Raw genomic sequence first — 25,449 nt, forward strand, 5'->3', positions numbered from 1 at the left:
CTCTCGAGAAGTCCTACACGTCCTGTTCTTGACTCCTACGGGGACAGAGGTCACCACCTCTTCAGATGAGTAGCAATGTGGTTTCTGCTTGCACCAAGGGCCCTTGTGTTCAAACACACACTTTATATTTAGGCACTAAAATTACACTCAGTCTGGGGGGATAGTCCCTGATGGAGTAACCTAGGCCATAGCAAATGAAACTCTCCCAGCGCTGGCTCACTCCAGAGTGGTACCAGGTGGTCTGGGTTAATACCAGATTGGGAAGTCCTTTACCTCCGGGGGTGTGCAATGGAGGACGGGCCAAGCAGACACCGCTAAGTTCTATACACGATACACGTGTGTGACGCGAAATTACTCCGAGTTATAACTGGAAAGCAAGGTGGGCCAGAGCCGAATGAAGGCCGTGGACAGCGTCATCCTGGTGTAGCACAAGGGAAGCTCGTGTGTCTTCCACGGGGGATGAGGCACAGGTGTGACTTCGGCGGGGGTGCCCTTAGCCTTGGGTCTGAGGCTGAGTTTTGCCGATTCAGAGCACCAACCAGACACAAGAGACTGACTCGAAAGCGGACCCTCCTTGGTCTCGTCATCCACGGCCACTTCTGTAACGTAAGTGTTTGCTATCAGTCATCCAGACCAGCGCTGCCCGCCAGAACTTTCTGCAATGATGGCGACGTTCTGTGTCCGCACGGATCATCATGGCGGCCCCTAGCCACTTGTGGCTGTTGAGCGCTTAATATGTGGCCAGGGCCACCTGGAATGGAACTTTTCATTTTATTTTTATGAATTAGAATTAAAATTTAAATAGGGGTGCGTACTTAGTGGTAGCATATTGGACTGCACACACTAGAGAACACCACGCTCTCTGTCTACCTGTGGTCACCCCCACGTTCATCCTTCACCCACGGATCTCCCAGCTGGACTCCGGGCCTCCATTTAAAAAAAAAATTTTTTTAATGTTTATTTATTTTTGAAGGAGAGAGACAGAGTGTGAACAGGGGAGGGGCGGAGAGAGAGGGAGACACAGAATCCGAAGCAGGCTCCAGGCTCCGAGCTGTCAGCACAGAGCCCGACGTGGGGCTCGAACCCACGAACCGTGAGATCACGACCTGAGCAGAAGTCGGACGCTTAACCAACTGAGCCACCCAGGTGCCCCTGAACTCTGTGCCTCCTTGAGCACTGTGTGACACAGCTCCCATAGACAATGAGGTGTGTGTGTGTGTGTGTGTGTGTGTGTGTGTGTGTGTGTGTCTGAGTATACAGTTACCATAGAGCTTTTCTTCTCTAAGAGGATTTGTCATCATTCTTATTTCAAATAACCAAATTCCCTAATTCTCCAAAATGACATTGTGGTAATTTGCCGTAGACCAACCAAGGAAAAAAAAATTCTTCTGCAAATTAATGTATCATTTTAGGACATTTCTCTGGAAGGCGTGCGGGCTCAGAGGCAGAGAGAAGAGTTAGTTGGATGATCAACTTCAGCGGCTTGTTGTCATGATCGTGGAATTCACATACGTACTACGTATTCGTTTTTGTCCTCTGGTCTCAAACACAACCCGTGTCTTCTTCCCCACACCAACTTCCTATAAATGGGAGTCCAAGAAGAACTCACCTTACTCCGAGAAGCAGCACCAATGCTCCGTGAAGAGACCCAAAGATAAAGGGAGAAAATGATAGGAAAAACATCAAACAGTAAAGAGCGCTCACTGGAAAAACACTGCCACGGGCTAGATTGAAACTGCAACCGCATATAATATAAATTTAAAAAGAAATCAAGCAATCAGATCACAGAAGCTCAAAGCAGAGATGCACGCATTCAAGGAGTATGTTCAAGGCAAGGGACACGGCTCTAAACACAAGCAGGAGAGAGGCGCCTGGGTGGCTTGGCCGGTTAAGCGTCCAACTCTTGATTTCGGCTTGGGTCTTGATCTCACAGTTTGTGGGTTCGAGCCCCCTATGGGGTCCCCACGCTGACATCGTGGAGCCTGCTTGGGATTCTCTCTCTCCCTCTGTGCTCCCCCCCTGCTCATGCTCTTTCTCTCTCTCAAAATAAACAAACGTTAAGGAGAAGCGGGAGGGCCATACACAGACTTCCTGGCGGTGGAGTCTGCATGGAGGCAGCAAGAGAAGCAACAGAAACATCCTACGTGACCTGGAGGACATGTTGGAGCCACAGTAGATAAGCCAAAGGGAAATGAGTTAAGAGGGTTTGAGAAAAAGCAAAGGTATTGGAATGCAGGTCAAGGGGACCCAACACACACATAATTGCTGTCTTTGAAAAAAGACCTGCCCTGTGCAGTGACAGGACAAAAATATACACAGATGTAATTCAGGAAACATTTCCAGAGATCAAACAAGATTTTGATGTATCTACAGAGGGAAAGCGCACACTCTCTCCTGGGGGTGGCGGATGACACTTACTGATCAATGTCAACCCCGCGCTTATTCTAGGCTTCCCAGAAAGGGTCACTAGGGTTCCCTCTGGTGCCCCATGTGTCTTGGAGTGCCCTCTGCTGGCCATGCTGAGACCTGCAGCCACGGATGTCCGTCTGTGGTCTTTGCCACCCCAGGTGAGCGGCCCCGTCGTCTACTGTGGGATGACAAAGCCTAACCCTGCAAAATGACTGAGGCTTCATGTGTTTCCTGCCCTTCTTGTTAATGTACAGCTTCCGGTATGAGATGGGGGGGGATACTGAGTTTACCATTTGAAAACCCAAAGCTGTAAGACAGTTTACTTTTGACAGTTAACAAGCTCATGTTTTGTTTTGTTTTTCTTTTAATCATTAAAATCCCTTCCTGTGGCTTTAGTCATCACTCAAAATATGTTTTATTTTTTTTTAATTTTTTTTTTTTTTAACATTTTATTTTATTTTTGAGACAGAGACAGAGCATGATCGGGGGCGGGGCAGAGAGAGAGAGGGAGACACAGAATCGGAAGCAGGCTCCAGGCTCTGAGCCATCAGCCCAGAGCCCGATGCGGGGCTCGAACTCACGGACCACAAGATCGTGACCTGAGCTGAAGTCGGCCGCTTAACCGACTGAGCCACCCAGGCGCCCCTCAAAATATGTTTTAAAAGCCAACAACAAACCCGACCCAGATCAAGTCGGCCCTTTGGCCCACCTGTTCATCTCCTGGTGGCTTACATCATCTTCTTTGGAGGGACCATGAAATCTACATCTCAGACCCCGGCCGGGTGGTTCCTCCCCTACCTTGGGCTCTGGGTGGACAGAAACAGGTTCTTCCTTGCCATGGTGCCCCCACACCCCCACTCCAGCACACTCTGGTGTCATGGCACCTAGCAGCCTGGTCCGGCCTCCCTCTCTGCCCCCCTCCACGTGCCCCCTCCCCCCACCCGTCTGATTCTCGTCTCCCGCACTATGGACACGCCCCAGCCCACAACACAGACTCCCCACACCTGATCACGCCCCAGCCCCACCGTGATCATGTCACACACACCCGTCTCGCGAGCACACCAAGATCAAATCCTTCCTACTACTCTTCCTCCCGAGACGGGCCTGCCTCATAGGGGACGAGCAGAAATCAGGGACCCGGATTCTGAAAACAAATGACAGGGGATCAAATGCCACAGCTGTGCCCCTGCTGGTGGACAAGCCTGGCCCGTGACAGTATTCCCTCACTCTCTGCCCGGGGTGGGGCGGGAGGCAGTGAGTTAGGCCTGAGTACGGGTAAGGGGTACACCCACCGGGGTCCCTCAAGTGAGGTCCTGGGGCAGCAGAGACCCGGGGCACTCGTTCCCTTGATCTTTCTACCAACTTCTTATTTGACTAGAAAACCCAGCTCTGTCCCACCGCAGCGGGAACAAAGCCACTGGATTTCTCAGAGGCAAACATCCGTGAGTCTCTTGAGGTGTCTGCAAAACCTGCGTGGAGATCAGACTACCTCCGAAGCACCCCGAGGCGTGCGATTCTGCGGTGTGGGTGCAGGGGGAAGAGGTCGCTGAGAGGATCCTGGCACCAACACGGAGGCACCTGGCCTGTGTCACCGGAGTCCAGAGTCTCTCAACAGGGCCATGCGGGCTCGTGCGTCACACATCAATTCCTTTCCAACTCGTGTTTGACCAGCGCCAAGAAGCACACTGCTGGTAGTCTGTGATTTCCAAAGGTTTTTAGGGGCTTCCCAGCTGGAGGGTTTCAAAACACAGAAACAGACACACGAGCCGTGGAAAATGAAGAACGCTACAGTAATGTTTATTTCTAATTACAAGAAACAGAACGTCAAGTCCCTTATTTGTACAAAAATACCTGAACGTTTACAATTAGGTTCACAAGCCGCAGAGCTATGTACAGAAAGGAGCAAAGCACGTGGAATAAAGGTTTTGTCCCTGAACCCTTTCTGCATTTCCTGAAAATGTTTACAGGTCAGACCACTGCTTGTGCTGTGACATCACCATCCACCTCGAGCAGGTCCCGCCCCGCAAAGGTGAGTCTCTTGGTCAAACCGTCAGGTATTAAGTGCAGAAAAGAGAGGACCAAACAGCTAGACTGAGGCACGTATTTCTTCACGGTTTAGCGAACAAAACAACATTCTAGAACTTAACGACCAAAGGGAACAGAGCTCACCCATGAACCTTGAATCCCCGAGGCATTTGGTATTTCCTTCCCAAGAAAGTCCAGGTTGCTACGTGGGGTTTTCGACTTCGGAGAGGAAAATCACAGGCAGAGAGATTAAAAAGTCAACAGGCTCTAAAATGACCCTGAGCTGTCCCGTTTACATTCATGTCATCTAAATATAAAAATAAAAGTTGAACGTCCTTCAGCCCCTGAGTGGCCGGGCCGGACGCCCACATCCTTGAGGGACCGGCTGCTTTCGGGGGGAACTCCCAGCCACCAGGCCCAGCAGTGAGACAGCTGCAGACTGGGGGGTGGGGGTCCCACCCTCCAGCACTTGACCGCGGCCAAGGAGGTCCAAAAGACTACGTCAAACCAGCGATACACAGACTGTGCATCAGAGGCCAGCTTTTGTCTTCCTTTTAAATAAAAGGCAGGTTTATAAATACAAAATGCTGTGGATGCTGTCTATCGGAGAGGGCCGTGAGAGTCTCGTCTTACTGGTCTATGTAAAGAGAAAAAAAAAAAAGGAAAAAGAAATCATAGAACTTTTTTAAGGTTCGGCTTCCAACCGGTGAAAAGAAAAATGTCGAACGGTGCGAATAAAGAGCCGATCCAAGGTGAAGGGCCCCGGAAGCTCGCCGCCAGGTAGGACTTGAGAATTACCTACTAGTCAATAGTCTGAAAGACAGAAGTGGCTACAGAAAGAATAGAACGCAGCTGAGCGCTTATGGTTCAAAACGTTTTACCACAAAGTCTGTATTTGTGTAAGTAGACGTTTCATGGAAGACGAGTAGAGTGAGACCTGTAAAGTGAAATACAGTGTTTCTAGACCCTAGAGTTCCTTCGAGGGCATCTGTGTCACTGAAGCCGGCCACACGTGTCCCACACCGTGGGCACATTCCTCCAGGGGCATGGTGCTGGGTCAGGGCCAGGCCACCTAGTGGCTGGTACCCATCCAGAGGACCAGTCACGTGTGGTGACTGATCTCAGAAAAGGGGACCATTTTCACCACACTAGTCTGTACGCCTGTCAAGGAAGACCTTTCTGCTCTGCAGAGACCGAAGGAAAGGACACGGCCACTCTCACACCTGGTGACTCTGCTAAGGGGCATGCGGAGGGACACTCCAGCCCCCTGCCCCCTGTGTGACTCAGCCCCCCAGAGGGGTAAACAGGGTGCGTTGATAAGACTCTTCAATGCCTATGACTGCTGTGAGGTACTTCTGAGCGCCAGCCGTCTGAGGGGGAGCCCCCGCGTGCACCGGCTCAAGGGGGTTTTCAGCAGAATGGAGGCTATGGAGCGAAGACCTTTAAATGCCAGGCTGCAGACATGCCCTTTCCAATGTTTCCGTCTTTATCACCATGGAAACCCCCCCGGCCACAGCGGGAAGTCAACCAAGTGCCATTTTCCTTTTAGATCCTTCAACCCCCGGAGGGACAAGAGCCAGGAAGGGACCCAGCCACGGTGGGGGGGTGGGGGGGGGGGGCGGGTGAAGAGTAAGGCAGCGATCGCCCTAGAACAGGCTGAAAGGGGGCCCCCCAGCGGCCGGCCCTGGGTGCCCGGTGTGTCCCAGGGACGCTCCCTGCGTCCAGCTACGGGGCCAGCTGCCGTGTTGTGGAACAGAGCATTTTCCAAAACAAACAAACAAACAAACAAACAACCCAGGTCTCCTGAACTGTGGAGGATAGGACACACAGGTAACAGGTGTGCAGGACATCTGTGCATAGGGGAATGATCGACAGACGTGGTTGCCTGGGTCCACAAAACGTGCCAAATGCCTACCACAGGTGACACCTTTTATTTATTTTTAAAAAAGCTCTTCAAGTATTCTGGGAGGGGCTGGGGGTGGTTTGTGACCTGGGAGCCGAATCCGCCTCCGGCAACTGCACAGGGCCGGCACCACCCTCCGGCAACAACCGGAGGTGGGGGGGCCCCCCCGCAGCCAGTTTCTGGAGCCTGCGCACTGGACGCCACACCCCCTCTGACAGAGGCCGAGTACAATATTGAAAACAAAGAAGGAGTGCAAAAAGTGATCGATACAAAAAAAAGTAAACATATCAGTTTTAATTGTCAAGATTATTCCAGGGCAAGAGTTCACTTCCAATTACTCGTCTCCGGTTCTGGTTCCGACGTGGCCCAGCCGAGACCATCGCTCCGGTTTTCTCTCCCACCTGCACCTGCTCTCCGGCGCCTCCCTGATCTCGCCGGTGCGGAGGGAGACGCTCCTGCCGGCTCCGCAGCAGCAAATCACCGTCCAGTCCAGCGACCGGTCCATCCCGGGCGGCCGGCCCCGACGGACCCACCCCCCCACCCCCCGCCCTCCCCAGGGTGCAGAACAACAGACGTGTGCTCTTCGCGACGTACATCCCCTTCCCTCGTTCCAGTGTCAGCTTCCTCCAGGCTCCGCCGAGAGTCAGTGTGAGGTCATAAGGCCACGCGGATGCAGTGGTGCCTCAGTTTGCAAGGCAGGACTCCTTTGTTGAGCTGGTAGAAGTCCACGAGCTGGATCAGGTCGGAGAACTTGGTGTTCCCGTCGTCAAGGCTGAAGTAGATCTGCCCATCATCCTCGCACTACGGGGACATGAGAACACTCACCACGTTAGCGGCCGCCCCTCGGGGAACGCGGCGGCGCGAGTGTGGGGTCACCGCAAGGCGTCGCTGTTAAGAGCAGCTGCGGAAAGCGCCTCCCCAGCCCCCCGCGTGTTTGGTGGCTATTTTTTATCAAGGTGGGGGGTGGGGGGCACTCCGCGGTCCCTCCCACAGCGAACGACTTTCCTGACGCCAGGTTGAACTCTGCGAAGGTGACATTCAAGGACTGCAGAGCTCTGGGGCGCCTGGTGGGGGGGGGGGGGGCTCGGTGGGTTAGGCTCCCGCTCTTGATTTCAGCTCAGGTCATGATCTCTCAGTTGGGGAGTTCGAGCCCCCAGTCGGGCTCTGTGCTAACCGTGCAGACCCCGCTCGGGATTCTCTCTCTCTCTCTCTCTCTCTCTCTCAATAAATAAACATTTTTTTAAAAAAAGGCTGCAAGCGCTGTCATCCTCATGGAGCAAACTGGCTTGAAATGTCTCAGTGGTAAACCCAGAACCTCTTCTTGACTCCAAAATACTGCTGGATGCACAACACACCCCGTTTTCAAGCACAGGGGCTGCAGTCTTGTTGCTCTAAGTCTCAAGCTACCCTGATAACTTCTAGAATTTGGGGTTCTTTGGGCGAACGGCATTACCCACTCTGCCTACCCGTAAGATACGTTTTCACTCGATTTTCGATCTCAGGCAAAGAGAACAAGAACGTCTGTGTCCACGACAGGAGGCAGTGGTAAACAGAACGAACCATGGACGAAGCACTTCTCCTTGGCTGACGATTCCCAGGTTTGCACAGAATGCTTTATGGACTCAGAGCCAGACCCGGTCCCTTCCTCCCACTGGGGTCCAGGGCGAGCCGCTGGCAGCCCTCGGGCTCTCCTTGTCCTTATTTGTAGAATGAAGGCATCGAAACACAGCCAGAGGCGAGGGCACCACAGGACGTGCCCGGCCGGTGGCTTGCTCAGATCCACAAAAGCTACCCAGACAGCCCAGACCTTCTCCAGCCCACATTTCCTGCCTCTGTGTGACTCCTGGGATGCCAAAATCCTAGGCTCAGGCAAGCTTCGGAAACACCAGGCTCAACAATGTGAAACAGATGCATTCGGTTATGTCGAGCCTTCTGGAACTTTCCGTGGCCGCCAGACTATGAATCCCTGACAGGAAAAGATGTCATCCCCCTCTTTCGGCAGAATATTTCCTGGGTTTGGGCCCCGCAGGAAACATTTCAGGAACGTTACTACCACCTGCAGAATCTATCACTTAATTATGCAAAACACCTAATGTCAGTTTTGCATATAGTATCCCCAACTGAATGGTGGCTTCAAGGAGGTGCAGACAGCCATCTCCCACAGAAGCGCTCAGTCATGAACTAGAATCTGAACTTTGGAACACCAAAGAGAGACAGAACTTACGCTTGAAAAATCTAACAAAAATTTTCTTTAAAAAAATGGTGCTGACTGACGTATTTGGTAATGATGTTTTCACAGCTGTTCAAAGGTAGACTCTTTTTTTGTTTCTTTTTAACGTTTATTTATTTTTGAGAGAGAGAGAGAGAGAGAGAGACGGAGAGTGAGCTGGGAGGAGCAGAAAGGGAGACACAGAATCTGAAGCAGGCTCCAGGCTCTGAACTGTCAGCACAGAGCCCGACGCAGGGCTCGAACTCACCAACCATAAATCGTGACCTGAGCCAAAGTCGGACGCTTAACCAGCTGAGCCACCGAGGTGCTCCTGTTTTCTGATCCAAGGACCGAGTGAAAGTGCAATGCAACTTCTCGTTGGGAGCCATGTGACCACGGGTCAGTGCTTGTACAACTTTCTTGGGTCACCAGGTACACACTAGCATAAATCAGACCAATCCTCAGATTCGAGTGGCGGAGTCAAACCTACCGTGAAAACCCTGTCTTGTGCCATACGTGCCCCGGCGCCAGGCTCCCCGGCTCAAGGCTCTGTCATACATCCACCCGCCACCTGACCTCGCTCTTCCCCATTGGTGCCGAGTCAGCTACAACGTGGGTGGGCCTCAGTGCAACGCCACCATTTTAAATATTATTTCTGCGGAAATGCCGTCCCCAATGTCAGACAACAGCCCTCTCCAGAGACTCTTGCAAGTATCCCTCTTGTGAGCTTGGGCCTGTCTGATGCCTAACGATCTGTAGTTTGGTTCGTTTGGAATTTGAAAATTCAGGAAGCATGGACCCAGAAAACGAACAAAAACAAGGCTTGGTGTGATGTGACCGATACTTACAGGAAGGATCTGGAAATTTTTAATTTTCTGATGATGACACAGCGTGAGCACAAAAGCCTTTGGATTGCTCTGGCTATCTCGGAGGAGAAAAAGCCTGGGAATGGAAAAAGATCAGCTGATGGTAAACTTTTAAAATGCAGACTTTTTAGACGCGTAGGTATATGTGTGCACCTGTGCATACACATATACACACACTCACACATTTCCCTGCTCCTGCTGCTAAGACAGGCTTGCAGCCACGATGCCTTAGTATCCGGGTGGCCTGCGGTGGCTGCAGGGACCTCGCATCCAGCCTGGTTTCTGAATATCACCCTGCACTGAAAGGACCCAGAGCTCCTTGGAGATGCAGTGGACTCTAGGGCCACGGCAGGGAAAGAATATGATGTAGCTGGAACATTTTGTGCCGGAAAGTAATACGTTCAAAGGGTCATGATCCAGGAGGCAGCATCAGAGGTTAAGTATCAGAAGTGACAGGTTATAACCCAGAGGATAAAACAGGAATCCGTGAGTATATACAGATATTACAAATAAACAGACGACGAAATTAACAGCGGAGAGGAGAAAGCGCTTCCTGAGAGCAGAAAGGAAGCTAACTAGGTCGGGAACGATGGGTTAGAAACCGTCTAGCAGGTTACCACCGATCAAGACGATTGTTAATGGGCGTGAACATCAGCAGATGAAAATTGGTGAAAAACAGTCTTTTCAGTCTCAAACCATCATCCCCCTAATACGTATTTATTACAAAGGGAAACACAGTGACCGTCCGTCAGAGAAACCTGGTCAATACCGTCACCACCAAGCATCCGAGGCACCTGCACCGGGAACGAGACAATCCTCCTGACTGTGCACCACCAGTGACTCGATGTCCCTTCCTGCAAAGTGGTGACCGGCTGAACCCCGAGCGACCAGACGCGTTCAAGCCAAGGGGCACTCTGCAATTCCTGGCTTCTTCCCAGACCAAGTGTCGACAAAGGACAGAAAGGCTAAAGAGACACACCGTGTAGGGAGTATTTAGAATTAAGGGTTTTTTTCTTTTCCCACAAAGGATGTAATCAGAACCACTAGGAAAAGTTGGAATAAGTGTGCATATTGGATACCAGAACCACACGGATGTTTACTTCCTAATTTTTTTTAATTTTTAAAAAAATGTTTATTTTTTAGAGAGAGACAGAGCATGAGCAGGGGACGGGGAGAGAGAGAGAGAGGGAGACACAGAATTGGAAGCAGGCTCCAGGCTCCGAGCGGTCAGCGCAGAGCCCGACGTGGGGCTAGAACTCACGAACTGAGAGATCATGACCTGAGCCGACGTCGGACGCTTAACCGACTGAGCCACCCAGACGCCCCTAGTTCCTGGTTTTTCTAACGGTACTCTGGTTATGTAATAAGACAAGTCCTTGTTCTTAGAAATTTCCTACTGGGATAAGTAGGAGACAAGGGACATCATGCTGTAACTTACTCCCAAATGGTTCAGACAAAAAAAGGAGGAGGGAGGGGAGGAGAGAGACTATGATAAACCAAACGGGCCACCGTGTAGACAGCTGGGAAATCTGAGAAAATGCATACAGGAATTCATTACGTTCCTCTGGCAACTTTTCCACGATTTGGAATTTATTTCAAGATAAAAAAAAAAAAAACACATACAAATCAGAAAAGCACAAAGAAGGACTGGTCTTTGCTTTCACATGAGCACATCTGGCAGTGGCTGCAAAGACCGTTAACGCACCTGAGAAAGGAAGAGAAAAATGTCCCAACGCCAGCATCCAAGTGACACAGACCTAAGCCTGCTTTTCAAAGGTATTAAAACCAAACTCTGAGTCACCAGTGAAGCCATCATCAGACTGAAATGTTAAGATGGAAAGCAGCTAACTAGACTGGAAAGTCCTGTATCAAAGAGGCCAAGAAGGGGAGCCTGGGGGCTTAGTCGGTTAAGTGTCTGACTCTTAATTTCGGCTCAAGGTCATGATCCCATGGTCGTGGGATCCAGCCCTGCATCGGGCTCTGTGTTCACAGTGCAGAGCCTGCTTGGGATTCTCTCTCTCTCTCTCTCTCTCTCTCTGCCCCTCTCCTGGTTGTGTTTTCTCTCTCTCAAAAATTAGTATTTTTTTAAAAAAGCAAGTAAATGTTTTATTTTACTACGGGTCTTCTCAGAGCCTTTAAAATGGGAACATTCACTGTGAGCGCCTGGGGGCTCCAGCTCAGTTTTCCAGCCTTACGGGGACCACATACCCCTGTGTTCTAGAATTTCCAGAAGGCATGTTCTTCAGAACACCGTCTGGGAGACGCCAGCCAGAGCTGCGTCCCACGACTCGAGGGGTGGGCAGGGGGGACGGTGCTAAGAATCGCAGGACCCACGTGGGGTGTGGGCGTCACACAGCACCTCGAGGGGGCCAGGGGGCCTACCCCCTCCCCTGGGCAGAACCGCACACCCGGTTCTTTGTCTACGTCAAAGATCTGCCTTCAGGGTGATTTTGTTCCAAAGAATCCATCCTTCCGGGAGAAGCCCAGGAGCTTCTAGGGCTCCAGGCTGTCTGACAGGGAAAGCTCAGTGTCTCTGTCACCTTAGTTAGCTCCCTGTCACTTCGTGGCCCCAGAGTAGCCAGGGGAATGGGCACTGTCCCACTGCCTGTGTTTGGGCTCGACCCGGGGAAATCCTGAGGCGACCCCAAAGGCTTGGGTTTTATAGGTCATGCCCAACAGCCACCTGCCGGCAGTGATTACTAACTCAGAGCCTGTGGGCTGAAAAGTGCGTGGCTTGGGAGTCCGCAAGATTCCCAGACCTGCCACGGATCAGCTCCGTGACGCCCGTCCCACAGCCCCGACGAGGAGACTGGCCGCCGGGAAAATGGACCCGTGCATGACAGCGCACGGCCCGTGGGAGCCCAAGGGGACAGCGATCGCCACCAGCAAACCCCAGACCCTGCGTAAAGACAGGCCGCGGGGAAGACTATGTGTCACGACACACGGCCGGGTCAGGAAGTCTTGAACGCAGCACAGAGAGGAACGTGGTGAGGACGAGGTACAGGGGGGAGGCCCTTAAGATGTGCTCACCAGTGCGCTTGTGGAGACCCAGGAGCTAGCAGGCTATGCCAGGGCCTGACCGTGATCTGGGTCACAGCACGGTCACAGTCACTGCACACATGGACTCATTCAGCCCCAATGGTGACCCTGTCAACGTCCTCATTTCTTTTTTTTCTTTGAGAAAGAGGAGGAGAGAATGTGAGCAGGGGAGGGGAAGAGGGAGAGAGAGAAGCCCCAGCAGGCCCCATACTGTGACGCTGGGCTCATGACCTGAGCTGACACCAAGAGGCGGACGCTCAACCGACTGAGCCACCCGGGCGCCCTGTCCTCATTTCATGATATGGAAAGTGGGACACAGAGAAGTCAGCAGGTTCCCCAGGGTCACACAGCTAGCAGAAGCCACGGACGAACCTTGGCTTCCAGGATTGACAGGGGCACTGGTCAAATCTGAGGAGGTGTATACAGATATTCCTCCGTGGCTGGCGAGCACTGCTAGGGCTCTGAACAGTGCTGCGTGAGCCCCGGGACGGGACCCCTCTCTCTGCCCTGGGGGAAGGGAAAGCTACAAAGAACTCAAATCTGGACAAAGAAGTTTCCTTCCGCCAGTGGAGGAGTGGGGTACAGACAGAGGGAGGTGGAGACAGGGGGCTGCGGAGGGGTAGGGGTGGGGAGGGTCGGGGACAGAGCCAGAGATGCTGCAGGAAATGACATGAGCCACCAGGGGTATTTTAGCAGAGGGGAAGACACAGGTAGATTTGCCCCTGGAAAGATCCTTCTCCAGGTTGTGGGGTGGGCTGCAGGCAGAGGGGAAGGGGGCAGGGAGCTCACCCTCTGCAGGAGTCTGTGGGTTGGTGGGGCATGAGAGTGCGTGCATACACCTGCCCACGCATACATACATGGACACAGGCACGTGCACACACATATACACACGTACACATTTTGTGTATCTGGGTGCACAGGAACACACGTGCATATAGACACATACATACACATGCACACACACGTGCATTCACACACACAGGTACACACACACACACACACACACATACACACACACACGACCGCACCAGGGCATATAGACACACACAAACACGCACACACATGCATTCACACATAGGTACACACACACACATGACCACACAAGGGCATATAGACGCACACAAACATATAGGTACACACACATGTGCATTCACAGACACAGGTACCCACATACACATGGCCATACAAGGGCATATAGACACACACACACATATATGCACATACACATGTGCATTCACACACACAGGTATAAACACACACACACACACACACTACCACACAAGGGCATATAGATACATACACGTACACACACATGCATTCACGTGCTGCTCCATCTACCGCGTGACAGGGAACAAGGGAGACAGAAGAGGGTATTCGAGGAACCACAAGTGCACGGCTAGCAACCCACCCGCTCCTCCCACACACAGACACGCAAGAAAGAGCCACAGTAGAAAAGCAGAGGGAGACGGTGGTATCTGAGGAGACCCGAAAGATCTAGCAACCAAAGGCAATTTGTTGGTCCCGATTTGAACCAGCTCAATGTAGAGGATTTTTTTTTTTTTTTGGCAACAATTAGGGAAGTTTGAACACAGACTGGATTTTAGATGATATTAAGGAATTCTTGTTTATTGCATTAAGGGTAACAATGATTTTGTGGCTGTGTCAAAAGACAGAGGTCTTTATTTTTTAGAGACACACTAACTACGTTTACTGGTAAAAATGTGGAATGTCTGGGATTTTAATTTTAAAATATTCTAGGAGGACCCAGGGAGGAGGAGTGGAGGAGAAACCAACAATGGTGGGAAGGGAAACAGACAAACTGAAATTAGCGAACTGATAAAACCAGCAAGGATTAAGTGGGGGCTCACTATACTCTTCTCCCTTGGGTAACTTTTTAAAATTCCCATAATTAAACTTGTAAAAAAAGAAAGGCAGGGAAACCAGAGCCATGCTGAGCAAGACTGGGGCGGGGGTGGGGGGTGCCGCGGCCGATGGGATATTAGCCCTTAAAAGTACTTGTGCACTGGGGTTTGACCTCTCGTACTCCCGGGACCCGTGACGGCTCCAGTGTGAGTGACCCCAGGATAACCCGTTGGCACACGTGCCCATCTCCCCATCCAGTAGCAACACCCGCCCCCCGCCAGCTGGCCCACGTGAGGACAGGCTCCACCAACTCGAAGCCACCAAAGTCTGTAGCTGTTTGTTCTCGGCACAATCTGGCTGATAAAATGCACACACTGAAAGGGGTGGGCAAAACTATTTTTCTTCCACTGCCACTGCTTTATTAGTGAAAAATAACTGGCTTGTGGGATGCCTGGGTGGCTCAGGCAGTCGAGCGTCTGACTCTTGGTTTCAACTCACGTCACGATCTCATGGTTCCGCGAGATCGAGTCCCGATACCGGGCTTTTGTGCTGATGGCGTAGGTCCTGCTTGGGATTCCCTCTCTCCTCTCTCTCTGCCCTTCCCCTGCTCACATGCTTTCTCTCAAAATACCTACCCCCCGCCCCCCAAAAAAATAGTAACTGGCCGTGTTCTCTGTCTGTATTTCCGCCAAGAGGCAGAACTTGGTAATGGATGGGCGGACAGGATGGGCTGCGATCCTCCCTCTGCCACACTCACTGGCTGTGCCCGGCCCGACACACACTGACCCTGAGCCACACCTCCTCTTTCACAGGAGGCTGTAAGGACTGCCCACCACCCAGATCTCTGAGAAATACGTGCTCGCACAACGAAACCTCAGCAGATGCCTGCTCCCGGACGGCGCCTCCTTACCCGTCCACCAGCCCCTGCTGCTTAATGATCCTGTGTGACTCCTCCCTGGAGATGTGGCCATGAAACCAGTGCTGTGTCCGATGAATCACTGTGGGAGGGAAGACAGAGGAGGGGAGGGTCCTGGCCCGTCCACAGAATGGCTCCCGTGAAGGCACAGCGCACTCGTGATTGGCGGGGGGCCCGATGCCCACGGCTGCACCACTCGTGGTGCCTGCGGGGCCTGGAGGCTTGGAGAAGCTCGGGGGGTGGAGGTGGGGGAATGGGAGCTTTACGAGGAAAAGTCCCAGGCCGGCATGCTGTGCTTACCCGTACTCAGGGTGGACGGCTGGAGGGGGCTTTGGCTGCTGAGGATATTCATCCGTGTACTCCGTTTCTGCAGAAGAAATGCCCGTGTTAGCACTAGGACAGTGGACGGATGCAGCCCGCCAGCCACCGAGGACACATACCTGGGGCGGGGAAGGATGACCACGGAGCAACAGCCACCTGCCACCCTCCGTGTCTGACCACCGTTGTTTTGTTTTTATGTCTTTTATTCATTTTTGAGGGAGAGAGTGGGAGTGTGGGAGGGGCAGAGGATCTGAAGCGGGCTCTGGGCTGCCAGCACAGCCCGACACAGGGCTTGAACCCACAAACTGTGAGATCATGACCTGAGCCGAAGTCGCTCAACCGACGGAGACACCCAAGCAACCCCTGACCACGGTTTTAAAAACAGACGCATCCCGGGGGATTCGGAAGGCACACGCAGTGAAATTCCTGGTAAGTTTTGGGAAAAAAAAGCCTGAGCCACTGAACTCAGGCAGGCCTGGAAACAGGGGCTCCAGAGAGTTCTCCACACGCTCTGAAGCTCAGGTTCACGGAACTTTCTGAGCCAGAGCGGTGGGTTCGTGGTTCACATGTTGTGTGTAAATCTTAGAAAGTCTGCAGTCAGGGTGATGTTCTGATTTCTGGAAGTCAGAACGTGAGCCTTCAAGGGAGGAGACCGTCCGGGCCCACGAAGCTGGTTAGTTGCCGAGCCACGATGTGCAACGTCTGTCGGCCTCATCAGGGTGGGCTCCGTGCTGCCCACACATGGCCACAGACCGCCCACCAGCAAAAGCAGCTCCGAGCGGGACCCAAGAGGTCACAGGGCTCTGCTCCTGTCCCGCGCCTCCTCCGGGAGCCAGGGGGGTGCATGGGCGCTGGGGACGCAGAGGAGACCCCACGCGCCAACTGCTTCCCCCCATCTGAGCCTCAGAGGCCGCCCTCCCCTCCCCTGACGACACCCCCAGAGAGGATCACTCTTTGGGGAGACCAGCAGGGGGTGCCACGCACGAGGGGGCCTGCCCTTACCCTCCAGGCGTGGCCTTCCTCCAGGGCTGCACTCTGGGCTTCGGCCGGGTTCTCGATCACTCTTCCTGTTTGCCCGGAAAAATCCATGGCCACGAGGGAGTTCTCAGAGACGCTGCGCTGGAAGGAAAGGGCAAGTTCCTACGACGTAGGGAAGGAGGCCTCAGCCGCACACGGGAACGCAACACTGTCCTAAAGGTGGCCAGGAAAGGGTGACGGCAATGTCCCGCCTCCCCACTCCAGGGTTTGGAAGTGGGGGGCACTCTGGAGCTAAGGACGGCTTTGGTTTCTCTTGAGGAGAAGGAGAAACGCTCCAGTCCCCTTGTGGCCTCTAATGCCGCTGGTGAGGCTGTGGGTGCCGAAGGGCTTGGACTGCGGGGTCCCTCACAGGTGACCTGCCTGGACCAGGACCATCAAGGGGTGGGAATGCCGTGGGGAGCTCAGCCCTCACCAGACACCAAGTCCTGATTCAGGGCGAGGCGCGGACCCCCCTGTGACCTACGACGTCTCCCAGGCACGGACCTGAAGGAGCTTTAAGATTGGGTTTGGAGAGGACCAAGTCGTTCCTGCACTTTGGGAAGTGGAGTATGTCCCGGGAACAAGGACGTTCACGATGATCTCTAGGTTCCCACCAGGGAAGGTTCTCGCGTAACGGTCTACAGCACCCACAGGCGCCACGGCTGAACAGGGGTGAGAGCCGGACGTTGCCGGTGACAGTCTCTGACCACTTGAACAGAGTCACCTCCCTGAATAGGCTTCAGGGGCATGCAGGATGGTGGAGGGGCGGGGGGTCGGTCCCCAGCAGTCACGCTGCTGAGAAGACAAGATCCGCCTCCCGGGCAGGGGAATGGGTAGTGTAGACCAGCTTCCCTGAGATGCATGAGCTCATTCTGGAGCGTTTCCAAGCAACCTCGCCTGAAACCATCTGGGTACAAAGCACTGTGATGCCTTCCAGAGACTCACCACTGGCGTTGAGAAGGAGGGGAGCAGGGGCTTCCTCTGTGGCGGGATCCTGTAGTTCTGGTACAGGAGCATCCCGTACTGCGGAGGAAAGGCCAGAGTCGGTCACAGGGGCCGCGTGAGCCCCACAAGCCCCGGAACGTGGCAAACCCATGGTGGCGAAGGGCAGTGCTGAGCGGTGCCCCAGCCGCCTCTGTGAGCCGACGGACACATGTGCAATGTGGCACACTGCCTGGGTCCTGCGTGACTGTCACCACCACCCGCCCCCCACCCCCCAGACGCCAGTGGCTGACTGGCTTGCTCATGTTGTTGGGCAAGGGATAAGCACGCAGTGACGATGTAATCAACTGAGAACAATGAACCCTACTGAATGCTGCTATGGGCCAAGTACGGTCCCAAAGGCTTTATGCTGCTGTCTCGTTCGAGACTCTTCTTTTTAGGGAATGTGTCCTCTGTCCCCGTCTGACAACAGATGTGAACAGGGAAGGGAAGCAAGTTGCTCAGGATCCTGGTAAAGTAAGGAAATCTGGATTCGAAGGCACACAACCTGTTCCCAACGGCGTTCTTCCCAAGCACCAGGCTCACTGCCCGACCGGCTCGCTGGGTCACGCTGCCTGTGCCCTGGCGAGAAGCAGGGTCCCCCACGCTTGCGGCCGCCCAGCCTACGCTCCAGTTCCCCGCTCCCACCACACAGACAAGGAAAAGGAGCAGGTGAGGACAAGGCTACCAAGAGGGCTGCACTTCCCTTCTGTCTCCTGCAGGGTGGGTGACGCGTTCCCAGCTCCAACCCTACAGTGTGTCCTTGGTTCCAGAATAAAAGTGCCGGATAGGGGCGCCTGGGTGGCTCAGTCGGTTAAGCCTCCGACTCTCGATTTTGGCTCCGGTCATGACCTCGCAGTGCGTGAGATCGAGCTGCGCATCAGGCTCTGCGCTAACAGTGCAGAACCCGACTGGGATTCTCTCTCCCTCCCTCTCTCTCTGCCCCTCCCCTGCTCGCACTACCTTTCTCTCTCAAAATAAACTTTAAAAAATTAAAAAAATAAAAAAATAAAAAAATAAAAATAATTGAGGAGTCTCCTCTGGCCCCCCCCCCCCAACCAAATTTTTTTTTAAATGGAGAAGACAGGCTGGCAGGACGAAGTGAAAATAGTCAGTGGTGAATTTAAGCACAAATATTAATAATCGAAATGCTATGCTTCCCAACAAACACTCTAATGAGAACATGAAGATTATCAGAGGAGAAAGACAATTACGTTATGTTTGTAACAGAGACAAGCTCTAAGCGTAAGGACCCAGAAAGGCAGCAGAGACGAGGGGAAGAGAAAAGCCGTGTGAACACTAAGCAGAAAACACTGAGGTAGCGAGAATAACGTCATATGGGTCAGATTTTGAGGCAGGAAGTCCTGATGCAGATAATAAAGCATAATAATTCGGAAGGATCAAAGAATCAATATGAAGGCGTAAATTACTCTGACATTGTCTGAGCTAATAACACGCACGCGCGTGTGCACGTGCATATGTGTTTCTCTAAACGGATATGTGTGTGCAGTGTGCATGTACATGTATGTACGTATTAGTTTTGAACCCAGTAATTACACAAACGTGACAAACAGCAACTAAGCTAGAATTTAAGAGGCAGAGTTCTAGTCTGAAACACAGTTGAGAACGTTAAGCCTTAAAATCAATGATCTAAGGATCCCTTTCAAAACAGTATAAAAAGATCATGAAATTAAGGCCAAAGAAAGAAAACGTACGTTCTCTCTCTTCAGGAGGCCCCAATACTGCTCGCGGTTCCAATAATTCGCTGGAACAACTTCTCTTTGACTTCTAGGTCTAACTAGTTTGTCTTTTTCTTATTGTTTTTTAATAATTAAAGAAAAAAAATTTTTTTTAAGAAACACATTTTTAACGTTTATTTAGTTTTGAGAGAAAGAGACAGAGTGTGAGCGGGGAAGAGGCAGAGAGAGAGACACACAGAATCCAAAGCAGGCTCCAGGCTCCAGGCTCTGAGCTGTCAGCACAGAGCCCGACGCGGGGCTCGAACTTGTGGACCGCGAGATCATGACCTGAGCCGAAGTCACCAGTCAGACGCTGAGCTGACTGAGCCACGCAGGCGCCCTGGCTCCAACTTCTCGAATGTGAAGCCTCTGTGAGAAGCTTCGAGACCCTGTCCGGACAGACGTGCGGGTGCGCCGGGCTGCCGAGACACCGGGAGGACTCGCCACGCACCTTGAGGAGCCTGCACGCCGTCATCCAGCAAGTTCTGCCCTGTTCGTCCTCGGCACACAGCAGCCGCAGCTCCTTCGTCTCGCTCCTGACTTTGTTGGGCTGAAGGAGGCAAGTGATGACCCGGTGAGCGATGACGCAGTGAGTGTGGAACGTGCCCGTGTGACGGCAGGGCTGTATGCACACGGTGGGTAGCAGCAGGAGGTGTCACCAGAGAGGGCGCCTCCGCCTAGCCCCCATCGCGCAGCTGAGGGCTCAGCCACCCTCCAACAGGGAGTCTCAGAGAACAGACACAGGACAGCAAATCTCCCAAGACAAGGCGGTGGCCGCAGGGACAAGGGAACATCCTGTTCTGTGGAGGGAAGGCTGGATTTGACAGGAGAGTCCAGATAAAAAGATGTGCGGTGGCCTCCCCGGAACACCGAGGTGGCGGCCGAGGAAGTGCCCCTGCAGGGCTCAGCCAGCGAGGGGAGAAGCCCCCGAGGGCATATCTGAGTGGCCCCACGGGCAGCCCAGAGAGAGTGGTGTCACCCCAGAGAAGGGGACTGGGGTGGACTAGCGGCCTGGGGTCAGCGGGGGGTCACCGTCACAGCTGCCACCGTGCAGGGACGGCAAGTGCACCCACGCAGAGGCAGGGCTTACCTGGCGATGGGGGCAACCGCTACAGGTGCAAGCCGGGGGGAAGGGAGGGGCACCGACCACCTGAGTTCCAATAGCCCCCCCACCCCGCTGCAGCCCTCCCGGTGCCTCCCCCGCACCTCGGGCCCTAGGACTCCTACTACTTGCGACCCCAAGAAGCTTCACCGAGTGAAGCTGCAGCTGGTATTTTAGGGAGCAACGCGCCCCCTGCTCCCTGACCTCTCCTTGGGACGGCGTGGAAATCTGGCTCAGAGGTCAGCCCGGCCGGGGGACTCCAGGCACACTCATGGCAACCGGACGTGAGCACCGGGGCTGGTGCAGGTACTACCTGTGAGCACCTGGGAAGATGCAGTAAGACGGAGGGGGACCCTGAGCACAGCACCCAGTGCACAGCGAGTGTGCGGGAAACAGTGCTACCATGACGATGACCAACATCGCCACCGCCTCACCAGGGGTGTGTGTGCATGTGCACACGTATGCTCATGCCTGCATGTGTACTTGTGTGTGCACAGTATGTGTATATGTGTGCCCATGTATTTGCATGTGCATATTGTGTATGAGTGTGCATGTGTGTTTGTATGTGCATATACAGGTGTATGTATATGCATGTGTCTGTACGTGTATTTGTGCATGCACATGTACACGTGTGTGTGCATATATCTGTATTCACGTAGGTGTGCGTGCGTGTGCATATTGTGTATGTGCATGTGTGTTTCTGTGTGCATATACAGGTGTACGTATATGTATGTGTGTGCACGTCTGTTTGTGTTTGCACATGTACACTTGTGTGTGCGTGTATCTGTATTCACGTAGGTGTGCGTGCGTGTGCATAGTACATGTGTGCACGTGTGTGCCCATGTATTTGTGTGTGCATATTGTGTATGAGTGTGCATGTGTGTTTGTGTGTGCATATGCAGGTGTATGTATATGCATGTGTGTGCACGTGTATTTGTACATGTACACGTGTGTGTGCATGTATCTGTATTCACATAGGTGTGCGTGTGTGTGCATAATGTGTATGAGTGTGCATGTGTGTTTGTGTGCGAATATACAGGTGTACGTATATGTATGTGTGCATGTGTGTTTGTGGGTGCACATGTACACTTGTGTGTGCATGTATCTGTATTCACGTAGGTGTGCATGTGTGTGCATAGTACGTGTGCACGTGTGCCCATGCATTTGTGTGTGTATATTGTGTATGAGTATGCATGTGTTTGTGTGTGCATGTGTGTATACATATATGCATGTGTGTGCATCTGTATCGATGATAGGTGTGCATGTGTGTACGCACATGTATTTGTGCATGCCTATGTACACGTGTGTGCATGTATCTGTATTCATGTAGGTGTGCATGTGTATTTGTGCGTGCATATTGTGTATGAGTGTGCATGTATGTGTGCATATGTATGTGTACATATATACACACGTGTGCATCTCTATATCGATGTAGGTGCGTGTGTGTGTGCATATCTGTGTTCATGTAGGTGTGTGCATATGTGTATGTGCATCTGAGCGTATGTGTGTACCTCTGTGTGTTCCCATAGAGGTGTGTGAGAGGTATATGTGAACATGTCCTCTCATACACAGTGTCCTCTCACACACATGTGCACAGAGGCAGGGCAGGGCTGTGGGCACACATACCATCCTGGTGACTGGAAGCTCATACGGAAAGTGTTGGCTCACTCGGTACCCTGGAGGCCACCCAAGTGATGGGCAGCGGGTCACTAAGCCACTGAGCCCATTGACTCGCATTATCCATCATAGTCCCTGATTTTCTCTGAGCCGCTAGCTACCCAAGGATTGACACACCATAAGCACAGAGGGATGGATAAATTCACTGGGAAACTCTGTTTGTTAGAAAATAAACCAAAAACCCCCACCGCCAAGGAAGGCATTTGTTGGCTAGTTCCCAAGTCTCCAGCGGGATGCCATCAGGGCGTGGCAGCCCCGGGACGGGACAGGGGTGCGGGGTGTGGGGCAGGGGGGGGTGGTGGGAGAGGCGGGCTACCTTTATGCAGAAGCCATAGTCCGTGGGGGCGCAGTACTGCTTCCTGCCGGCGATCAGGGAGAATATGCTGCTGTCCTCCAAGCCCGCCAGCAGCTGCAGGTGTCTGGGCTCCTGGGAAAAAAAGGGTGGTCAGGTTCACAGGGGAGGACGTCTCAGGCACGGCCAAGAGCGAATGTTCTCACGTGCTCCTCAACAGAGGGCAGGCTGTGCACGCTCTCAATGTGGCTCTTTCCCCTCTGCCGCTCTACAGACTGCAACCATCGTGTAAAGTAAGTGCTAAGTTAGGACCAAACCCACCTGGCCCTCGCCAAACAACCCCCCCCCCCAACTTGGGGTCCCATCAGCCCCTCCCCCTCCTGTATTAGCACGTATTGGGTTGGCGGCTGTCCTTATGGCCACCTTGGAGGCTAACTTCCAAACTATGGAAACTGAGGCAGCCTCTTCCGGGGACTCAGGCCGCTAAGGACACTCTGCTCCCAAGCCACAGAGGGGGCCGGGGCTGGCCAGCTGGGGGCGCAGCGAAGGGGCGTTGCTGTCTGTGTTGTCGCCTGGTTTCTGAGGGAGAAGAGCGGGCCAAGAGCTCGGAGTTCGCTTCACAAGTCAATACGAGCTTGGAGGGGCCTTGGGCACATTTTAAAGCGAAGCTGTGTCCACTGCGAACCCTGCTGGCCTGGTGTGACGGAGGTGGTGGTGGCTTTAAACCTCACCTTTGGGGCGCCCAGGTGGCTCAGTCAGTCAAGTGTCTGACACTTGATCTCGGCTCAGGTCACGATCTCATGGTTTGTGAGTTTGGGCCCCGCACCGGGCTCTGCTTGGGATTCTCTCTCTCTCTTTCTCTCTCTCTCTCTCTGCCCCTTGCCCTCCCTCTGTCTCTCAAAAGAAACATTTAAAAGAAACAAAAAAACCAACAACGAACTCACCTTTGACACTCCTTTAGTGGAGCAGTAGAGGCCCGATCTCCGCAAACACACGTACAACTTTCGCCACGACTTCTTCCCCAGATCCTTCACGTGCAAAAACCCCTGAATTTCAGGACAGCTACTGCAGTTGAGAAAGTTCTGTGGAAGAAGTCAGGCAATGCTGCCACAGGAGAATTCGGGCAGATGTGTCCCACTGGCCTCCCTGACATCCCGACATCCTGTCAATCGGCACAACGCTCTTTTCTGGTCCGACCAAGCGTTCTCAAAGGGCAGCTTCCCTTTCAAACACCAAAAAACCCCGCCTGACTGGCTGTGGCGGGAAACATAATTAGTATTGAAACACAATGGGAGCGAGCGGGCCTTTCTTTTCTACTTGGTGCCACCCGGAGAGCGTTGGCTGCCTTTGTGAGTGCTATATTCTCTCACCTAATACGCTGTAGATGGACACATTTTGGGGGCACGGCGGCAATAACATTCGCTTTCCTGACTTCCCCGGAAGGACTGACTGGCCGTCGGTGCAGGGGCCCCGGGGACTCCCTGCACCGGGAAGGGGCCACGGGAAGGCCAAGTTTTCTCGGAACAGACTTCAGGAGGCACAGGGGCAGTGAACAGGGACAAAAGCATGTATAACGAACAACACGCTAGCTTTCAAAGAGTTTTCTGGCAGCCCAGTCCTTTTCCACGGTGACGTGGGCTCAGCAGGTCTGTAGAGATTCCCAGGGCGGTGGCCTGACCCGGGAGCCTCGAGGAGACCGCCAGCCGCAGCTTCTCACTCCTGCCCTCCCGCTCCCACCGCTTCTAATCCGGAGGGAGCTTATCCTGTCTACGAGCGCTTGTTTCGCTTTGAGGGAGCTTGGTGGTGCACACGCTTCCCAGGGCAACATTCACGCTGGTTGCTCTGAGCGCCAGCAGGAGCCACGGCGAGCGGAGGTGACGAGCGCAGCCCCATCAAGGTCCTTAGAGCTGCTGCCACCACAGTGCGAGGGGACCTCCACCCAGACCCGCTCCGGTGAGTCTCTCCTTGCCCAGTACCTGCAACAGCTGGTTGTGACCACCGTTGGGCTGCTGGCACCAAGTAACCATCTGTTCTGGGAAGAAATTCTAAGGAAACAGGAAAACAGTCGTGGTTAGCGGCAAAGTGGGGAGAAGCTTCCTCACAGGTGCGCTAGTTCTGCAAACGTTCCTGAGGGCACGCGGACGTCTGTCTGTAGTTAAAATGATGGTCTTTCGTTAAAAAAAAAAAAAATTAAGAAAGGGGTGCCTGGGTGGCTCAGTCGGTTAAGTATCCCACTTCGGCTCAGGTCACAATCCCCGCCGTCGGGCTCTGTGCCGACAGCTCGGAGCCTGGAGCCCGCTTCAGATTCTGTGTGTCTCTCTCTCTGCCCCTCCCCCACTCACGCTGTCTCTCTCTCTCTCTCTCTCTCTCTCTCTCTCTCAAAAATAAATAAAACATTCCAAAAAATGAAATACCATAAAAAAATTTAAAACTAAAAAAATAAAAGTGAATAATGAAATTAAAATGAAATAAAAACAAAATGAAGTAAAGTAAAATAGAATAAAATAATAAAAATAAAATAAAATAAAATAAAATAAAATAAAATAAAATAAAATAAAACAAAACAAAACAAAACAAAACAAAACAAAACAAAACAAAACAAAACACAGTCCTTATTTCTCCCTTATCCCATGATGGAAGCACCTGCTTTGAAAGGTCGGACTGTTTCCTTAAATGGTGAGTTCGGGATTGTGGAGTATCCGTCATGTTCAACGTGGACTCCTGCCTCACAGCGCACACCATCGCGAAGGGCCACCACACAGTGGAACACAGTGCGCGTCATAAGACAGAGACCTCAGGGCGCCTGGGTGGCGCAGTCGGTTAAGCGTCCGACTTCAGCCAGGTCACGATCTCACGGTCCGTGAGTTCGAGCCCCGCGTCAGGCTCTGGGCTGATGGCTCGGAGCCTGGAGCCTGTTTCCGATTCTGTGTCTCCCTCTCTCTCTGCCCCTCCCCCGTTCATGCTCTGTCTCTCTCTGTCCCAAAAATAAAATAAAAAACGTTGAAAAAAAAATTAAAAAAAAAAAAAAATAAGACAGAGACCTCGGAACTCACAGAGGAACACGGCGACGCGACAAAGTCTCTTCTGGTG

General features: G+C 52.8%; 1 protein-coding gene across 6 annotated transcripts in view; it reads right to left on the bottom strand.

Moving 5' to 3' along the window:
* Window positions 1-6,886: 6,886 nt before the first annotated feature.
* Window positions 6,887-25,449, bottom strand: part of GRB10 (growth factor receptor bound protein 10) — a 180,926-nt gene continuing 162,363 nt past the window's right edge. For 5 of the 6 annotated variants that reach the window (XM_042963412.1, XM_042963423.1, XM_042963442.1 and 2 more), the window contains 10 exons: window positions 24,336-24,404; window positions 23,304-23,441; window positions 22,384-22,494; window positions 19,740-19,838; window positions 17,514-17,591; window positions 16,554-16,670; window positions 15,531-15,597; window positions 15,225-15,312; window positions 9,395-9,488; window positions 6,887-7,138 (listed from right to left, as the gene is read on the bottom strand). In XM_042963412.1, the coding sequence (XP_042819346.1) occupies window positions 6,992-7,138; window positions 9,395-9,488; window positions 15,225-15,312; window positions 15,531-15,597; window positions 16,554-16,670; window positions 17,514-17,591; window positions 19,740-19,838; window positions 22,384-22,494; window positions 23,304-23,441; window positions 24,336-24,404 (1,008 nt within the window). In that variant the 3' untranslated portion in view covers window positions 6,887-6,991. The remainder of the gene's footprint in view (window positions 7,139-9,394; window positions 9,489-15,224; window positions 15,313-15,530; window positions 15,598-16,553; window positions 16,671-17,513; window positions 17,592-19,739; window positions 19,839-22,383; window positions 22,495-23,303; window positions 23,442-24,335; window positions 24,405-25,449) is intronic. The other variant, XM_042963435.1, reaches the window with a different exon arrangement.

Source organism: Panthera tigris, chromosome A2, assembly GCF_018350195.1.
Source record: "Panthera tigris isolate Pti1 chromosome A2, P.tigris_Pti1_mat1.1, whole genome shotgun sequence".
In the NCBI taxonomy this organism is placed as follows: Eukaryota; Metazoa; Chordata; class Mammalia; order Carnivora; family Felidae; genus Panthera; species Panthera tigris.